General features: G+C 40.1%; 1 protein-coding gene across 15 annotated transcripts in view; it reads right to left on the bottom strand.

Annotated features, from left to right (window-relative positions):
• PTPRM (protein tyrosine phosphatase receptor type M) overlaps positions 1-20094 on the bottom strand; it is a 412071-nt gene that overhangs the window by 18386 nt on the left and 373591 nt on the right. For all 15 annotated transcript variants that reach the window (XM_035125987.2, XM_035125998.2, XM_060277900.1 and 12 more), the window contains one exon: positions 11152-11249. In XM_035125987.2, coding sequence (XP_034981878.2) covers positions 11152-11249 — 98 coding nt within the window. The remainder of the gene's footprint in view (positions 1-11151; positions 11250-20094) is intronic.

Raw genomic sequence — 20094 nt, 5'->3', positions numbered from 1 at the left:
CTAAAAGATTCAGATTTGGAGCTAGTTTAGAAATAATAAATTCCCCACTTGCTAGCCCCACACTCTGATGGCTGTGCATTGAGCATGGTTGGAACCCCTAAAGGTGAGCAGATGCTTTATAAAGCAGATGGGCTTCCTTTTCAGACAAAGTGTTATACTGAAACTGAAAGCAGATGAACCAGATAGTTTTGAACAGGTCTAGAGACAAAACCTATGAGGATGGATTAGGAGATTAAGCCTGATTATTATTTGGCATTCTGGCAGTTTTAGCACTGCTTCCATGTTACTCCTACAAGGATGCTTAGAAGCCACTAAGAGGCCTGAAATAGAAGTTAGGAAAAAGAAAGGGCTCATCTGCTTTATAAAGATAAACTTTAGCATCACTTCTGGAAGGCTTCCCTGCCCTGCACACACTTCTTCTTTCTGTCTGAATCAGACGTATAAACTACTTTTCATTTACTGCATTTCATGCACCTTTAAGAAATGATGAGTATTTCCAAGCACACACCCGTATGTTGTAAAAGTCAATTCAGTGGTACCTTGAAGTAGTTAGCGGTCATGAGTAAGTACAGCAATTCACAGTTCTTTATAGCTGAAAGTGATACTAATATGTGAACTGGCAGCCAAATTAATCTTCTAGCTGCACAGGGAATTTTAAATTACTTACTGGTTATCTCTAGTAGAGTTGATATTGATAGCTCATATGAGGTCACTAGATGGACACTTTTGCACATGCTAATTTTAATTTAAAATTCAACTTGTACCGTGGATGATGAAACAGGCATGCAGTCTTATATGGCATTTCTTGGAGGCAGGATTAAATATCTAACAGGCACTTCAGTCAGACGCACACAGCTACTGGCTGGTCTGATATGGCTACAATAGCTGGCTACAAGTTGGGCACATCCATCTTGCCACCATGCCTTTCATTTATATTATCACATTAGTTGTGTATATCACATTTCTAGAACTGCATGCAATGCATGATGGCTGAAGTGCCTTTACATGGTTTGTGACATGATCCTATAATGTACTTCAGCAGATGGTGACTGCTGATAGCTTGGTGCTGCCAAATGAAATTGTTGCACTGCTCAGTATCCGGGATTGTCTGACTGACAGCATTACCCACAACTTGTGATGCTCAAGCAGCAGTCCCTGCATCCCAAACGTGATAGTTTCCCCAGCCTACCACAATGACATATTGTGGTAGCTGATCTTAAACAGAACAAGGCCCCATCTGCACTTTGCATTTAAAACAGCATCATACCACTTTAAATAACCATGTTGTTGTTCAGTCGTTTAGTCGTGTCCGACTCTTCGTGACCCCATGGACCAGAGCACGCCATAACCATAGCTTCCTCCAAAGAATCCTGGGAACTATAGTTTAAGGGTAGACCCTAATCCCACTCACAGAGTTACAATTCTTAAAAGTTCTTAAAAGTTTCAATACTGAAGGGATTGCATAAATTCTCAGGTACTACAGGCCATCAGTCTTGACCTTTCATCTTTATCATTTTTAATTAACAGTTTTTTGCCTTTTTACAACTCTTTCTCTCCCTTCGTGGAACCATCCTTGCTCACTACGTCCTCTGTATCTTGTCTAAATTTGAATTCTAACATTCAGTTTTCCTTAATAGATACATTTTACACATAATTTTCCCTAATGTGGTTCATTTTTAAAAATCATTTGCACCAACAAACACACTTCATAAGCATTTTTGCTTATAATGTAATTATGTATGCATTTTTGGTTGCCGCACTATATTACAAAATTCTGAACCAAACAATGGTCTAACCATGACAAGGCAGTGCACTGCACTCCCCATGTCTTCAGTTCATCTGTCATATCACTTGGAGCAAAGATCACATCAAGGTGTGCCCTGCCTGGAGTGTTGGACTGATGACCATCTGAGAGAGACCCATGGTTGCCATGGAGGTCATGGTCTTGAGCTGGCCCGACATCAGCCTTAATGTGGTTACTTCAAGTCAGCCAGGATTATCATGTTAGGGTCCTCCAACTATACCTCAGAGACTACATTGGCTAGCCTGATAGTCTAATCAGCTGTGGTTTACCTGCCTCAGACCTGACATCAGATGATGTGAGGTATGGGCAGGAGCACATGACATAAGGAAAACTGTATGTTGTATGACACCCTGATATTGATACTGTTGAAAGCTGAGCTACTAATATTTTAAATAAATAATTATTTTTAAAAGCATATTCAGGCAAAAAATATATATATTTCAGGCTTCTTTTGTTGTTTTCCCGCACAGATTCCTCTGCTATCTTATAAGGAGATAAGAGTAATACACCAGAAAATAATATGAATGCTATAAGATTGTTTGGCCTTACCCAAATACAATTATTTTGACTGACATAGAAAATGTGCAGGATCCTTATCTGTTTTTCAAACAATTGCATAGCTTGCTACAATGAGGAGATAACATCACGAATCATTTCTTTACCACTTGCACTTCACTTCTCTACTTAAAGTGTGTTGAAACCAACATGTGACAGAATTTAAACTAATTAGCAGATGTTTTAACTTTCATTTCTCACTGAGTATAGGAATGCCAAATTCCATCATTTTATCATTTTGCTGCTGTTGTAGTTTTCTTGTATTGAGTAAAACATTGCTGAATACTGAAGCATTTTGTGCAAGTAAAGGGGAATGCCATTTGATCTGCAGCAGAAGTGATTTACAGTCTCAGTACTATATGCTAGATAGTTAATCTTAGTTCTCCAAACTGCCTGGTATGCTGGTATATAGTGAAAAGCAGCTGATTTGTGCAAAACTATACAGTTTTGTGCACACTATACAGCTGAGAACCCTCAGCTCAGTATTACCTGAATATGTATCAGGACTGTCTTTTCACCCAAGGTAGGTGACTCTACTAGTATCTCAGCAGGGATCCTAATTGGGCACACACTGCCCTCCTCCAACACTTGATGTCACACTTGCAAAGGAACAACCAGCAGCATTAAAGGCTGTTCCCAGTTGTTTCTCTGCAAGTGAAGTTTGCTTTTGGTGTCCTTAAATTTGGCACCAGATGAAAGCTCTGCTGGGGGCTCCTGGGTCAAGTTAATCCCTCCTGGAAGTGAGACTTGCATTTGATGCCAAATCCCCAATTCTTCCTCCTCTTTATTTGCAGATGTGGCTTGAATCCAAGCATCACTTGCCAAGGAATAAAGGAAAGAATTGGGAGAGCACTCCAATTGCATAGTTGATAGCTTAATATTAAAGTTTTTACTTTATATCGTTTTGGTTGATTATATGTATGTATTAATGTTGCTCTCTGCTTTTGGGAGCCTACGGTCCAAAAAGCAGTATACAAACAAACCACACCATATGAAGCTACACCACCTGATGTTGTGGTGACATCACATGATTGACAAATGGGTGGCCCAAGTGGCCCGTGTGTGAGCTCAGGATGTAGCTTGTCAGCTGGACCCTATTCTTCAGCCCTGCACTAGGGCATAGTAAGTAGACCATGTACAAACTGGTTAAAGAGAAAAAAATTCACAGTATTGATGCACAGGACAAGTCATGCTACCCAGAAAATTTCCAAGTCATGTTGACATTGACACTATTCTGCTGCCAGAGCTTGTGGACATGCACATGTGACACAGCGGTTCAGCGTCACTCTGCATTACTTCCAGTGTTAAGCACAACTGATGGTTTCCTCTTCAGCTGTGACATGAAGCTTCCCAAGTGTAGGGCTGTAATTATGGTGGGAGACTAGGATACCAAAGACAATAGTAATTAGCAAGCACAGTCACAAAGACCTGTTTGGGTGCCTTTTCTCAGGAACACTGATTCTTCTGCTAACAAATAAGAGGTATCAATGGGTGTCTCAAAGCAGAGACCAGTTTCAGGATACTCTCTCTCTCTCTCTCTCTCTCTCTCTCTCTCTCTCTCTGTGTGTGTGTGTGTGTGTGTGTGTAATTTCCTCTTCATGCTTGCTCTGATCCTGTTAATTACCAATCTGTTTTAGCTGATGCATTTTGCATTTATAAAAAAATCCTGCAGGTCGGATGCAAAGAGCTTGGCCCTAACACTTTCAGGACTTTTCTTTAGTTAAAACTTAAGTAAATTAGACTACCAAAATCTATAATCTACATACTGTAGCAGCAGTGTACAAGACAGCCTGACATCACCTCCTTGAAGGACACTAGGTTGTGAATTCTGCTCCTTTCTTAATATCTAAACCTCCTTACATATTTGTGTATTTTCGTAAAGACCAGTTATTTGCACTTTTCTAACTGGAAACCCTTAATTGGTTTAGAAAGGCTTAATATATGAATCGCTATTGATTTTACACATTCTAGGATCTAGAGCATCACTCTCTAGTAGAAAACAGCATGCAAGATAAATGGAAAACCAATCAGACCTTTTCTTGGTGTTACAAAGGGCAATGTTCTGCACATGTTTTATGCTGCCCTGCTCAGTGAGGCAAGCACTGTTGATTTGGGGACATCTTTATTAAGCGATTACAGAAGAGTCTGCCTAGCTTCCTGGAGAATAACAGCCAATTGTTCCCCCTAAAGATTTTGCTCCTGCTATGGAATGGAATAAAGCCAACTTGTAATTTCTGGTTGTACATTTAGAAAGCAGAAATCTGGTTTGATTGGTAAGACACATTATCTTATTTACTGATGTGCCAGATTAAAGATTTTAAGATGCTGAATTTTATGAAGCATCTTTTTTTTTTATAAAAAGTTATCTTTCAGATCTGCCTTCATCTCTACTAGAAAACTACAATCGTTTGCATTTGTTTTAAAGATAAATGAATTTAACTGTAACATGGATGGTTATTTCTCCCCATTTTTTGTGCAGAAATAAATGACTGCTTAAGTATTTTATTGTTCAACGAAGGCAGTGGCTTCAGTTAGCATATAAAGAAGTGATGCATGCATGGGGGACAACTGTGAACACAGCCTAAACTTTGTTTATTACAACAGCAGTTCCAGCTGCTGAGAAGGAAAGCCATTACTCACCTTAAACAGCACATTCTCATGCATGTTTACTTAGACCTAAGTCTCATTATGGTTAATGGGGCTCACATCCACATAAGTGTGCACAGGACTGCTGCTTAAAAGTGGCTTGCCACTTTGGCAGTGGGAATGCTGCAGCAAGCACAACCCAGAGATGCAAAAATCCCCCGCTATACACTTGATCCACAACATGCATATCCATCTTATTTCTTTGGACTCTTGGCAATTTATATTCACTGTGTATGTTGCTGCAACCCAGGACAAGGATAAAATTGCTAGCTTTTATCATTAAATGCACTGACCCCGATCCAGAGATAGTTGTGCTCAATAATTATTGAACTCGAGTGATAATGTGCTGCTAATAACTATGTCCGGTGGGCCAAGATAGTACAAATCAATAAATGCATGACCATCATGCTCCAGGAAAGTTAAATAATATTTCTGGCATCATTCCTACACAAGCATGTGGAAACAGTATGGACTGCACCTATGGTCATCCACATAGATGTAAGCTAGGGTCAGTGGAAATATTTTTAAAGCCATTGTCAAACTGGCTTCTGTTTAGGATGGAATGAGGCAAGCCAAAGACAGTGGGGCAGCATGAGCAATGATCAGGCATGATCCAGAAGCCATGGTTATGAAAAAGGGGGTGATGGTCTCCTGGTGCAATGGAGTTTCCATGATGTGGAGCTGATCTGGCACCAGTTCCCTCCATTGACTTGGTACTGAATCTTTGCCTTACATCCCTCAGCTTGCCAGACCTTTTGATGCCTACTGATAGATCTTTTCTGAAAGACTTAGATAAAGCCACTTCTGATCCAACATGATTCTCTAATTACCGGAGAGGTTCCATAATGTTTTTCCTGTATATGTGGGGTGGTGCACTGCTGGTGTGGAAGGTCTGTGGAAACCAGCCCTTGCATCACATCATTTTTCAAAGAATATTTTTTTTTATGGCAACTCCATAATGGCTTGCTCTAAATTCTAATGAGGCATTATTTGCATTTTTGGGGGGAATTCAGTCACATTCTAATGAGGTCTTCATAAAGCTGGCTAAATATGTTCAGAAATCATTAGTGTAGATTACCAGAGCAAAACACTCCTGGGGGACCTCTGCAGATTTTGTTACAGAACCTATGGCAGATGGATCAGTATAATAGCACAAGAATGCAAGGGGTTGGGGGGGGGAGAAAGAGGAGGGCATTGTTTGTTTGTTTGTTTTTGGTCTCTCCACAGCAACAGTGTAAATGTGACCTACTCCGTTACACGCTACCAGATAAAGAGCTAAATGTCCCTCAGGTAGATTCATTAAAGGAGGAAAACAATCAAAACACATTTTGCTGCCATTTAAATATCAGGTGCACTGCGGTCTACAAGTGCCAGGAAAACCGACGAGGGTCCCTTGCTGGAATCCAGGAGAGCTTAAAGGATGCAGGCTTTTGACAAGCTTGCCTCAGATAATGACAGGTATTGGCAGATGTATGCAGGCCCTGCTAGAGGCGAATGGAAGGGCTGAATCATCTGCAGCAGGTGCCTGTGAGAGAGAAAGCCTCCCAGTGGCTCCTCTGCCTGCAATTAAAACCATCCTGATGCATAGAGCTCCAGGGCAAAAGCTATATCTGAGCACAAATTTAATGACTATCCAGTCCGGGTAAACAAACACACATACGCCCCCTCCATGATTAATTCATGAAGGACAAACACAAGTTATGTGGCAAACATGTTAAATAGGTATTCTCTCCTGGAAAAAAAAAAAGTTGAGCTATTCTCCCCCCCCCTTGCTTTTGGATGTAAAAAATGGGCAGGTGGTCTCCCAAGAAATCTGTAAATCAAATAACAAAAGCAGCGGCGAGCAGTTACAACAGCATGAGTAAATTAAAAAAAACACAAAACTTGAAAGCCACAAAAAGTCGCAATGCTGGCTCTACGGGAATCTAACCTATTGTCAAAACGTGATACTGGAGTGAAAACAACGCCGCCGCCGCCCCCTCACCACCGCCAGAAAAACCCTCAAGGACAGTGAAGCAGCTAAAGTTATTACTAATGGAAGCATAATAACACAGCCCTAAGTGACTCAGCGGTGATGGACAGGAAACAGAGTTTGTACCCCCTTGGAGGCCATGGTCCTAGTGAAGATTAATTGCCAGACTTCCGTGTTCTAAGCTATTAATAAAATGAGTATTTTCTGAAGGACGCTCTTTAAAGGAGGCTTTCTTTTGTGCCGCTTTTCTAGGTTCAGGTTTTAAAGCTCCATGTCTGAATGTTGTCGTTGTTTGTCCTGGCGCTTTCCCCAGGAAAGCACACATTTTGCCACTGAATCAAGGCAAATGGCAATCAGGTTTTCTGGATGAGGCCTTACTTGGTGTTAAGATCCACTCTGGACAGTGAAACTTACTGTTGCGTAAACATGCATAGGATGAAGCTTCCAGAATATTGTCACACAATGCACTGGAAAACATATTATTCCCCCACATTTGTTGAAAGATACTGCTATCCTAAGCTGGATCTTACTGGAAGCTTACATAAAAGGCGCATGTGTGAACTGAGGTGCCACTGACATTGTGTGTTCCCTGGGAATCGGGAATGTTATCTAGGGAAGGAAGATAGCTCCAGGCTATCCCTGCCCGCATGATGGATGCCTCTTCTAAGAGCTATGGATGAGTAAGGTATAGGTTTGGGAACAGGCTGGCTATTATTCACACTTGCTAAGCAAGATGGTTATGTTTAATGCAAAATATGACAGATTGCACTGGTTTACGATATATGGCATTGGATCTACAACAGGACACTTTATCCTGGTTGCAGGATCTAACTACAAGTTTCTTTTGTTCATTGCAGAGCAAAGTTTAGACCGAGGCGGAAAATTCAATTTTTTTTTGCAGTTATTAAGGAGTACTCTGGTGCAGCTCTAGATTTTGGAGGACCCTGAGCAAGCTGCCCTCTGTGGGCATCCCCCAGCACCTGCTGCGCCCTGATGGCAATTTTCCTGCAGCTACCAGCCTCCTCATTACAGGCTTACCCATTGGCAGTGCTGTAATGGTCTAGTTGCTGAGTGGCTGCTGCTGCATAAGCTCCCAGGTGAGTGAGACCTTCTGTGCAAGGTGGAGTGGGGTGCTAGTGGCTGCAGCAGAGCTAATGATGTGCAGCCCAAGTGTTGGCTCTGGTGGGCCCTGCCCATGCTGGGCCTGGGTTGAGCAGATCCTATGGCAAACCATCTGGCAAGCACAGATCTATCTTAGAAGCTCTGCAATGATTCTGGAGATTGCAAGGGAATACAGATACCCCATGAGTCAGTGATATTAAGAGATTTGGGGAAGTTGTGGTTAAGATGATTTATCAACTTATGCTACCTGCAAGAACATTCCTTGGTCAATGATAGGAAAAACTGGGACCCTCTGGAAATTTAAGGTAGAACAGGGCTAATTTATATCACGAGATACAGGGAAGGAAGAGTTAAGTATGTAAGGTGTCAGGCGATTGATAAATCCATTTTGTTCTGGACTAGGAAAAATACAGTAGTCCTCATTTAAAGAAATAGACTGATGTCATGTGGTTAACTTGAATGGTAGGGAGTAATGAGGGTATATAAATAATAAAATGAGTTCTGCAGTGATATGGTGAACTATGAATTAGGTGCTTAGAGAAGATACCAGAAAACTACTTTGCAATAGGTGTCCTCTCTCTAGAGAGGTGGTGTGGGGGAAATTAGGATACTGGAAAGTTTCATATCAATAAATTATTGTAACTTTTTGCTTCAGCTTGAATGCAAGTGGCAGAGTTTATTTATTGATCCACCAAGTCTCAAACTCCTTGGGGTCCCAAATGGCCTCAATCTGACCTTTTAAGCCAGTCCAACTGGTTGCATCTTTGTGCTCTCATAACAGCACCTAATTATACTCACAAATCGTGCTGCTTTCTCATCCAAAAGTGGTCCTGTTCCCTGATTTGTGATCAGGCTCAGGCACTTAGATGTCTAGGCAGCAGGATTTAAACTCACAATAAACCATGAACAAAAATCCCCTTTCTAAACACAGAATGAAAATTGAATTTACAATAAAGGAAGCTGGAAATGACACATTTACTCATATTACTGAAAAATTAATTGATCATTTATAGTCCACATGTCTATTTTTCAGGGGGGAAATTATAAACTACTGTTTTGGCAGGAAATTAAAAACATGCATCATAACTGCTTTAGCTGCACAGAAATATATCTACAATTTCCCATTTTTTCAGCAGCTAATAAATGCACTGTTCCTGGAGGTGTTGACAACATAGTTGATGAAGTTTGATATTTTCACAAGGAAATAGAACAGTGTACTCCCTAGGATGTTTTAAACACCCTGACCTGCATCAATGCTAATGATACAATGAAATAAATAAGAAACCCAACAACTCTTGTTGACCATTTAAAATAAAAAGCTAACTTCTGTTAATATCTTTTGAAAATAAAAGTGGACATGACCCAATATACTTATTCCTTGGGAACTTAGAAATTTGGATTGCTTCTCCTTATTATTTCTATGAAAACGAAAAGCACAGCTTCACTGAGGAAAGGCCAAGCAATCTGGTCACTGCAGAAAGTAGTTATACCCTGCAAAAATTAATTACTAGGCAGAAAGCCCAAAAATGGCCTTCTATCCTCATTCAGTGAAATACACTGTAGTACTTTTGGAATCATAGGAGAAGAAGGAAATTCTTTTATATCCAAAGTGTATTAGGGAGGTTTTCCTTGTATTTTGTCTGTGTGTTTTAGAGGTTGAAGGAAACCTGGGTGCAATTTTCTGCAGCCATCCAAATTTCTGAGGACATCTGTGGTTGGCTAATAAAAGTAAGAAAATTTCCTAGAGAAATAGATTGTTGAGGTTTTGTTTTGTTTATTATGTTTCTATCCCATCCTTCCTGAGGAGCTCTGTGTGTGTGTGTGTGTGTGTGACACACACATTTCTATTTTTGCGAAGTTTGCCAAATGGCTACTATTTTGTCCTAAAAGACAGAACTGTATATAATTTTTGAAAATAATATGCAGTAATTTAAATAAGGCCACCTACTGGGCTTCATGGCTAAGGGCACAGCTCCTGATGTATTCCCCCCCAAAAATTATGTGTAAAGCCAATGGTGTGGAAGTGGTTGCGGAATGAAGAGAGGAGAAAAAGTAGTTCATTCTTCTTATTATTCTGATTCCTCAATGCAAACTGCATTTCCACCCCCTAAAGGTAAAGGGACCCCTGACCATTAGGTCCAGTCGCGGACGACTCTGGGCTTTACTGGCCAAGGGAGCCGGCATACAACTTCTGGGTCATGTGGCCAGCATGACTAAGCCGCTTCTGGCAAAACCAGAGCAGCGCACGGAAACGCTGTTTACCTTCCTGCCAGAGCGGTACCTATTTATCTACTTGCACTTTGATGTGCTTTCGAACTGCTAGGTTGGCAGGAGATGGGACTGAGCAACGGGAGCTCACTCAGTCGCGGGGATTTGAACTGCCGACCTTCTGATCGGCAAGCCCTAGGCACAGCGCCACCTGTGTCCACCCCCTAGCTGCTATTAACTTGTGTCTGGATGTTTTCCAAACTGTGGTCATTACCAGTTTTGGAGAGTGTTTTGCATCAAGGAATCAGTGCCTATCATTGTGGTCCTCACCATTACCATTTTTTATCCTTACCTGTCCCTCACTATAAGGTGCCAGAGCTGATTACAGCAATTTAAAAATACAACACAGTAAAAATCAGTTTAAAACAAACACAACCAAAGGAATAGAGTGGATTCTAAATCTCTCTCTCTCAGACCATGGATCTTCAGCATGTGACGGAAAGTGTCAGAAGCATGGGGACAGGAGTGAATTATCCCCCCTGATTCAAAACCCGCTCCAGCTCTTTTTTATGGGGAGGGGAAAAAAGGTATCTGGAGATCCAGCCACAGATCTCCCATCACATGTAGTTTGGCTCTGGGTGAGGATTTGAATAGGGGAATCTGAACCTAGCAACCTGAGCCACTTCACCGTGCTTGCTCTAAAATACAAAAGTCCATTGTGTTTGAGACTGGAGTGGCCAACTCACAACAAGTAGAAAAGTTAGCAGCAAGGTTGTTAAATTCAAAGCAGAGACCCCCCCCCCCCAAAATGTATAAATATAGGCAATTTCCCAAACTTTCTTACCCTTCCCACTTCCACGAGATTTGTCACCATGACTATGCTTGCTGTATTTTCATGCCAGACCATTCTCCAGAAGTCATATATGGTCTCTTGCATTGGTCCTGAAAGGACAAATCAATCCACAGGTTATTCTCAGCACATAACAGGATTGGAGGATTGCACACTGATAATGTTATAGGCAATATTAAAAACTTGACAGCTCTCAAGTGCGTTAAGAGGTGAGGCAGAGATCTTCTGTAGGCTCATTAATTTAGCTTGTGAAAGGCTCAATGGAGGTTTCAGTTTCTTTCAAACTAATTTGCAATTAAGTGTTTTCCCCCCTCTTAAAATGAAAGAAAGTTGGTGGGTTTTTTTAACAGGAGCTTGCAATCCTATACACAAACATACCTGAGGAAAAGTGTCACTGTAATCAATATGTTTATTTCTAAGTAGGAATATTTAAGAATGCACTGTCAACTAACTACTAGGGCTGAAAGTTTGAAAAAAAAGAAAAAAGGAGGGTGCACGGAAACTATGTTACAACAACAGAGCTACTTTGGAATCCCAGGAACTGCTTCTCCCAGTGAGAGAGGGAGAGCAAGTCCCTGGCAACAATCAAGCTGTGTCAAAGACTAATGAGGTGGTCTGGATTCAAACCTCCCTAGTGAGAGAGGGGAGGCAAGAACCAGGCGAAAATTATGACAATGGGGAGGTCAAGGGAAAGGGAAAATTGGACTGGGATTGGCAGAGAGGCCGGTGGAATGAAGAAGCTGGGCTGGAGTGGGTGAGAAATGGAGTGGGTTGAGAGGTTATTGTATTTTTAGGGATGGATTAAATGGTTTGAAATTGGACTGCATTTAGAAGCTGGCGGGGATATCGAGGGGACTGTCATCTGGTGGAAGAGGGGGGAGTTTAGATTTCAATTATAAAATGAAGTGAGAGAGTATGAGATTTTATAAGGTAGAATATTTTTAGCAAAATTAAGAGGCTAAAGGAGAATAATTAGAGGACCAATTAATTTATTATGTGGAGTAAAGGAATTTTTATAAGGTATCAATTTAAGAATTAATAAGGAATCTCTTATGTGTTTTTATTTTTTATTTTCTATGTGTTATAGGTAAATATATTGATAGATGTATAGAATTGTTTAACTAAGGAAATTGCCAAATAGGGGTTACAATTAGGCTCGGGAAGGGGGGAACGGGGGAGTCAAAGTTATGAAAATGTTATGAATAATAGAGTTTTTTTTTCTTTTTTAATTTTTATTGTCTTTTTTTTATATCTTTTTTCCTTTTACCTTTTTTCATTTTTTTCTTCTTCTTTATTGTTATGTCATTATGATGTATGATGATGAGATAAATGGAATTTTTAAGTTTAAAATACCAATAAATAAAATTATAAAAAAAAGAAAGTTTGAAGAAAAATAGTGCAGGCAGAGCAGCATCAGCAGTAGTGGGGGGGGGGGTTCTGCTGCTTGCCAGGAGGGGCTGCGGCCAACCCAGGCCTGCCCCACCCCACCCCTGTCCTGGCGAGTACTGCTTAGAGACTACAGTGGTACCTCGACTTACGAATGTTTCGAGTTACGAACAGAGTTCCGTCCGCCATTTTGGATGCGGTTTAAATAGGGGTTTTTCAACTTACGAATTTTTAGATAGGATTTTTTTTCAACTTACGATTCTGCCCCCCCCAATGGCTTCGACTTACAAATTTTTAGACTTACGAAGGTCCGTTCAGAACGGATTAAATTCTTAAGTCGAGGTACCACTGTACTGTTAGGAAGTACAGTATATATAAATTGTTGAAATAAATAAATAGTAGCGCACCACCAGGAGAGCTCTGCTGCTTCTTTTTGTGCTTTTGACATGAGTAATGTTTCAGTGGACGATATTGGCCTTTCTCAGTTTAAACATTTCTCTTAGTTTGCACTATTGCTCTAATTAGTCTAATTCTCAAATCGCTCTTTCTGAAATGAGGCAGGTTTTTGGAGACAGTTTTTTTTATTGACAGCAGGAGAGAACATGGTTTTAAAGCCAGGCCTGACAACTACATTTTAGACCATAATGAAAGAAATGATCCCAGAGAAGGGGGAAGACCGGGACCACCCCCCACCCCTAAAGTATCTGCCTAGGCTCTAGAATAGCCTATGTCTGTTGTTTCTGGAATGCTCTATGGGAATCCAGGATAAATGCTGGATTCATAATGAATCCCAAGCATTGACTTGGCCTTTGGGGAGGGTGTGGTCCTACCCAGGTATTCCTTCTTCTAACACTTTTGCTCTTTTAATTTATTTTTACCCTGCTATGTCACTTTGAGAGTATATTGGAGACAGAGATAATAAGCAGATATAAAACATCACCAATTACTAAAATCTTGCAATTACTGATCCTCTTCATAACACTTTTTATTTACTTATTTAAAATTTTACTAGTCTATTCATGAGGACTTGCTTGAAACATTGTAATACCTTTAAAATTTTAATATCAGAGTTGCCGACAGCTGATAAAAAAGGGCAACAGTAATCACCCTTGAAATAAGAATTTTTTAAAAAAAAACAATGGCTGCAAACGGCATACTACATCACTAATTGCACCTGAAAGCTCATGTGCCCACTTATCTCAGGAGAAACACATTAAAGGATACTATAAAACTGAAGAAACCCACACCCATATATCCAACAGTAATCTGTTAAAATGTATTTTTCATTGACATTTGAAAACATTTAGCTTTAATGTTTTCATCTTGCATCTCCAGCCCTTTTTGTGTGAGTGTCCTACACAAAAATGACAAAGGCAATTAAAATTAGGCAATCATTCTTGCAAGATCAATATCATTGGCCTGCAGGGCTCAGAGCAGGTGCATTGTATGGAGTTATTATTTATAAGGGGAAGCTGTCCAATCTCAAATATCTGATTTAACTGTGGCTGCAAAAGTAGTCTGCAGTCAAAACAGAATCTTATGTTTGGCACTTGAGCAGAACCATCTATCTCTATTTACTACCACTACTACTACCAGTCCCTCACCAGAAGGGCCCAGATTGTGTTACAGAAATATGAAATACAGCACGAGAAATATAAAATACAGTTATACGAGTTCTGAAGTGAACTCCAGCCAGTAATCCAGATGTTTTGGCCTACAACTCCCATGATCCCTAGCTAACAGGACCAGTGGCCAGGGATTATGGGAATTGCAGTCCAAAACATCTGGAGGGCCAGAGGTTGGGGATGCCTGCATTAGAGTAATAGAAATGGGGTAAAATAATTCTGTAGTGATGTAGACAATAGCAAAATGGCATGCACCACCACCTAAACAGTTCATTTGCAGATACGTTTCCTGTGCATTTTATAGTATTCTGTAATCTTGGGTTGTTATATATTTAAGTTATGCATGCTAAGTCCCTTTTAAAATCAGTAGGAAGTAAACCTGCATGACTGGGTGCTGGATAGTGGTATTAATCTTTAGTAACTAGTACCTTCTGTGTAGATGCATTTGTTTGGGGTATGCAAATCATAGATCATGCCAGGAAACAGATCCTACCATTAGCATGGTGGTAAAGGGTAAAGGGACGCCTGACCATTAGGTCCAGTCGTGACCGACTCTGGGGTTGCGGTGCTCATCTCGCATTATTGGCCAAGGGAGCCAGTGTACAGCTTCCAGGTCATGTGACCAGCATGACTAAGCCGCTTCTGGCGAACCAGAGCAGCACACGGAAACGCCGTTTACCTTCCCGCTGTAGTGGTACCTATTTATCTATTTGCACTTTGACGTGCTTTCGAACTGCTAGGTTGGCAGGAGCTGGGACTGAGCAACGGGAGCTCACCCCATTGCAGGGATTCGAACCGCCGACATTCTGATCAGCAAGCCCTAGGCTCTGTGGTTTAACCCACAGCACCACCTGCATGGTGGTAGAAGAATGTAAAAGGTGAAAAATAATTTTATGAGACTAGGAATCCCAATTGTTTTGGAACAAACTGGATCAAACCTTTCCTCCAAGATAACTCATCATCTCCCCCACACCCCCAAAATCCCTTTTTAGCTTTGCAGATGTTAGGTTTGTACCATAATCCTCTGGGTATGAGTGATGAGAAAAATGCTCTCCTTTGGAATGTCAGCTGTGTTCCTGCTTCCGTTCTACCTGCTATAGCAAGACAATGGTAATTAAAATAACCCCAGGGAGTGGGAATTCAATAGAGAATTTGTTATCTATCCATTTTACCTGCTTGCTTGTATGCCAGAGAGCCACCAAAATTATTCTGGACTCAAGACATTCATGGGAGGGAAAGAGGCTAGCTGCATGTCTTTGAAAGTAATTCTCTTCTATCCTATTTTTCTTTTCTACTTGACACTTTTCAAATTATTTTCTGACATCTGAATAAATTATTACTCTGTCATGTCTCCACACAGAATTGAAAAGCATTAAAGGGCAGGTAGGGGCACAGGATTTATTGTCATCAGGAGCCGAACAATTCGATTGCAGAGATTTGGGGTAAAAAGCGACACTGTAATCACTATAGGAGCCAAGTTTACAGAGGTTGACACAGAGAACAGTCCACTAAGAACTGCTGCTGGGCAGCCCTGATTAATTTCAAGGCGCATCTACCAAGAGTCTGTGCAAGTAACCACCACAAAAACAAACAGAACCTGCTTTGCAGCAGGGCTTTGTGTGGTTCAGCTTATTCTCATTCCTCTTATGGGAAAGTTCAGCATTTTCTTGCTATGAATCCAATGACATAATCTACTAGCAATATAATATAATGGCTGCTATAAATACTCTCTACCATGAGGAAATGATGTAAAATAGTCTCTCTTTTGCTACAGTGACACTACTAAAAACAAGGAGAAGCTAGTAAGAAATGGGTAAGTATTTATTCAAACTGCACAATCCCCAGTAATTATTAAGTGAATTTAATGCCCCACATATGCCATGCTTTGTAATAATTAGAGCTGTCGAATTAATACATTTTCAGCAAATTTACCTTGTTGCAGTTAATCTATTAATTGCTGTAGTGGCTGATTAAAATAAACATTACAATATCTGAAAAGAAGTCAAGCTTTAGTATTTCACAAAGATAATAATTTCTCTAAACCAATTAGCACAATCACCTCCCTAATTTTGATTTACCTTGCAAATTGTGGTTCTTTTCCTACCAGGTTTTACTACAGTTTTAAGAGAATGTGGTAACACGGAATTGGTCTTTGTCTTAAATTCCCCCATAATGTAACCCTTGTTAGTTGCAATTCAAGAGGTAATTATTCCGGAGAAAAGGTTCCCTATGACTTTTCTAAGGTTCATCTATACAGTGGTACCTCTGGTTAAGAACCTATTTCATTTCGGAGGTCCCTTCTTAACCTGGAACTGTTCTTAACCTGAGGCACCAACTACTTTAGCTGCTGCTGCGCTGCCGGAGCACGATTTCTGTTCTCATCCTGAACCAAAGTTCGTAACCCGAGGTACTATTTCTGGGTTAGCAGAGTCTGTAACCTGAAGCCTTTGTAACCTGAGGTACCACTGTATAAGCATCTTTACATGTTTCCAGTTGGTCTCTGGCATGCTCAAGGAGAACATTGGCAACATCTTGGGGAAATAAATTCTGTCTCCCCCCCCCCTCTCTCTCTCACACACACATACACACACACTTTTTTTTGTAGCTCTCAATCTTTCTGTCCATACTAAAGAGATGGGAGATAGAAAGATATTGGAGAAATGGACCAGGAGAAAAATGTGTCCTGTAGGTATGAGTAAGAACTGAAAAATCTGAAGGAAAAGAGGGATAGTAGAGCGCTTGAGATATGGAAGAACAACCCTGAGTTAGATGGCAGGTTTCTGCAGATTGACATCTGTTCTGATTAAGCAGGAGACTGGGTTTTCCCAGGGAAAGTGGCAGGACAAAAAACAAACAAACAACAAAATCCCTCTCAGATTCATGACTTGAAATCACGGGACAGATGTGTGGATGGCCCCTACAAGCAGAAACTGAAACAGTCACATCCACACCATCCATTCAAAGCACATAGCTTCCCTTAAAGAATCATGGAAACTGTAGTTTGATAAGGGTCCTTGGAACTTTAGCTCCCTGGGAAGGGTAAACTATAGTTTTCAGGCACTGAAACTAAATTGTTGGCACCCATCTTTTCTGGTAGGCATTGAAGAAGTGCGCCTTTGGGGGTGAAGTCAAGCTGTTGGATGCTTGCAGCACCTGCTGCGGCTGTAGAGACCAAAGCGGGAGACATGCTGTGTTGCTGATGGGGCAGATAAAGGCATCCGGTCGTAGTGCTGTAGCTGCACCATGGCGTTTCTAAATTAGGTCTAATAATTTTAATGGATCCACTCTGAGTAAAACTTAGTTGAAAACCACCTAACATGATTTTAATATATGATGTGGATGTGGTAGGGAATAATAATCACTGGTACAATACTCCGTTCTGAGATGATAACAGCACTGTCAAAAGTTAGGAAAGCTTGTGATACCAAAATAAAGCTTTGCATCAATCCAATGCAAAGAAAACAAAGGAGCAGCCAAATTTCAAATGCCATTTGACTTAGTTATAACACAAACATAGTTGAGACAGTAACCAAAATAACAGAATCTGAGTAATTTAATTAAAAGTTTAGGAATGCTGTTCTCCTTAATGTAACCTTATGGAGCACCACAACTGTTAATAGACTAATCTCTAAGGAGAGTTCCCACAGCATGTGGCTCAATTTAAATGCAAAATTACAGGATTACTAATTTTCTGCCAGCCCAGTGATCTGATTGGCTAATTACCCATAAGAACTGTGTATACATTATTTTTCTTCCAGAGTATTTGGGATTTTAAATTCTCGATATAGTAACTGAGATACATAAAATAAAAAATAGCTGCTTCGTAAAATAAAGTTCTAAAGTGATTTCTTAATTAAACTAAACGGCAAAAAAACTTTTACAAAAAAGCCTGTATATTCTGTTGAATAACATCCACCAAAGCTGTCTAACCATTTGAGTTTGTAACAACAGTTCCTTACTCTTACTTCCACCTCCTCTTGTCGTGCTCCATCCACATCTGAACTGGTCACTTTGTACTTTTCTTACATACTTTTACATATTCTGTCCTGCAAAATGAAGTGACTCTGGAATGGTTGGTGTAGAGAGGCATCTAAGTGCTCCTATTGCTTGACCTGTATTACAGCTTTGCCTTGTACTAATCCTGAATGAGTTTCAGCTGCCAAATAAGATAACCTATAAGATAATTTTGTGCACACCAGAGCAGTAATAAATGAAAGAAAAACATACTGACTATTAAGCTAACCAAAATAATAATAATTCTTCAGGTTTTAGATGTTCCACATATCATAAAAGAAAAATGAAATTGTACATGAACAACAGCTTTTCATTTAATTCTTAAGGGCTTTGATCCACTTGATATTTCACTGACTTCTACTGTTTACTGATGACGTCCCAAAGTCATGGAACAGCAAATATTCTGTCATATTTAAGGGTATAAACTAGGTAGTGCACAATAAAATCACACATCCTTATTAGCTCAGCAAGAATTATTTCCAACCAATATCAGGAAAATTCCAAGCAAACAATATTTGAATGACACTGCATTCTTCTCGTATAGCAAGGAGCTCTGATTCCAGTCTTCACCTCATCCAAGCAAAAATCAAGTCACAAAATGAACTGTAGACTTCTATAATTTTTTTAATCAATTGTGCTTTACAATACAGCTGCAGTGCCAAGTAAATGAAGTGAACCATTTTAATTGTGTTGCTTAGATAAATGTATCTGCACCAAAAGCACTAAATGAAAACACTTGGGATCAAATGAGATTTAGGAACTGCAGAGGTAATCTCCACAAAGCCTTGATCTAAATAGCAATTGAACATGGAAGGAAAGGCAGATACTTTCTTTTTTAAGAGTCAATAAGCTTCTACCACTGTGACAAAGGCAAGATCTGGGCACCACTTAACAACACTAGGTATAGCAGTGATTTTCATAGCATAAGTAGAATCTAATTAACAACTAATAAAGGAATGTACAGAAAACAGGATTTTCTGTCCCATAGATAGTTCTGGGAGAATAAGGAGAACATTTACTAAAAAGACTGGAGGTGAAATGAATGAATGCCTTCACTTAACACAGAAGGTGCCAGGCAAGCTTCCCTGGGGAATGTATTCCACCGACAGGTGCCACCACCAAAAGGCCCCTTCTATTGCTTCCACCCTCCACACTTCCTATGGAAAGGGCACAGAGGAGGGCATTTGGAGATGATACTGAGGCCAGGATAGGCTTGTTTGGGAACAGTTAATTTATTCTGTTTAAGGTTGTAAATGTTAGAGCTGGCAATCTGAACTGGGTCAGGAAATGCACTAGGTGCCATTTGTATTCTGATTGCTTGGTATTTTGCAATTTTACTATTTATGCTACCACAGTCAAAGCTGTGTAAACACTTGTGTTATAAATGCTTATCTTTAGGGGCTTATAAGGCTGACATGAAAGGATTTCCCCATGGTTGAAGCATGATAAGTTTGTTGCATTGAGGAAGAAAATTATATTCACAATATAAGTGAGAAAGTAAATGGTTTGTTTCACAGCTAGAGGCAAACTGAAGGAATAAGAATGCCTGTTTGCAGGTGCCGATTTAGAATTAGTAATTAAAATATTTTATTAGGCCTAATATATTTAAACTGTACTTTAATAACTTGAGCCTTAAGCACATCAAATATAATTACTGCTCCTGTGTCTAATTGTATGTCTAATTGTAAGATTACTTTTACTGGTTACATTGTTTATGTCAGGTAAGTATGATATGCAGGCAAAATTGTTATATGATAAGCACCGCAGGAATCAACTTATGAGTATGCACAAACATTGTATACATACAAACTGTTTTTCTGTGGAATGTACACATTTCTGCTGGACATTTTAAATAATCTCAATCTTCTGTGAACATATTGGGGTTTGCCATATGGCATGCTATGGTCCATGG

Source organism: Zootoca vivipara, chromosome 8 (genome assembly GCF_963506605.1).
Source record: "Zootoca vivipara chromosome 8, rZooViv1.1, whole genome shotgun sequence".
NCBI lineage: Eukaryota > Metazoa > Chordata > Lepidosauria > Squamata > Lacertidae > Zootoca > Zootoca vivipara.
Note: the sequence above shows the minus strand (reverse complement) of the source record. Positions and strands in the feature narration are given on the sequence as shown.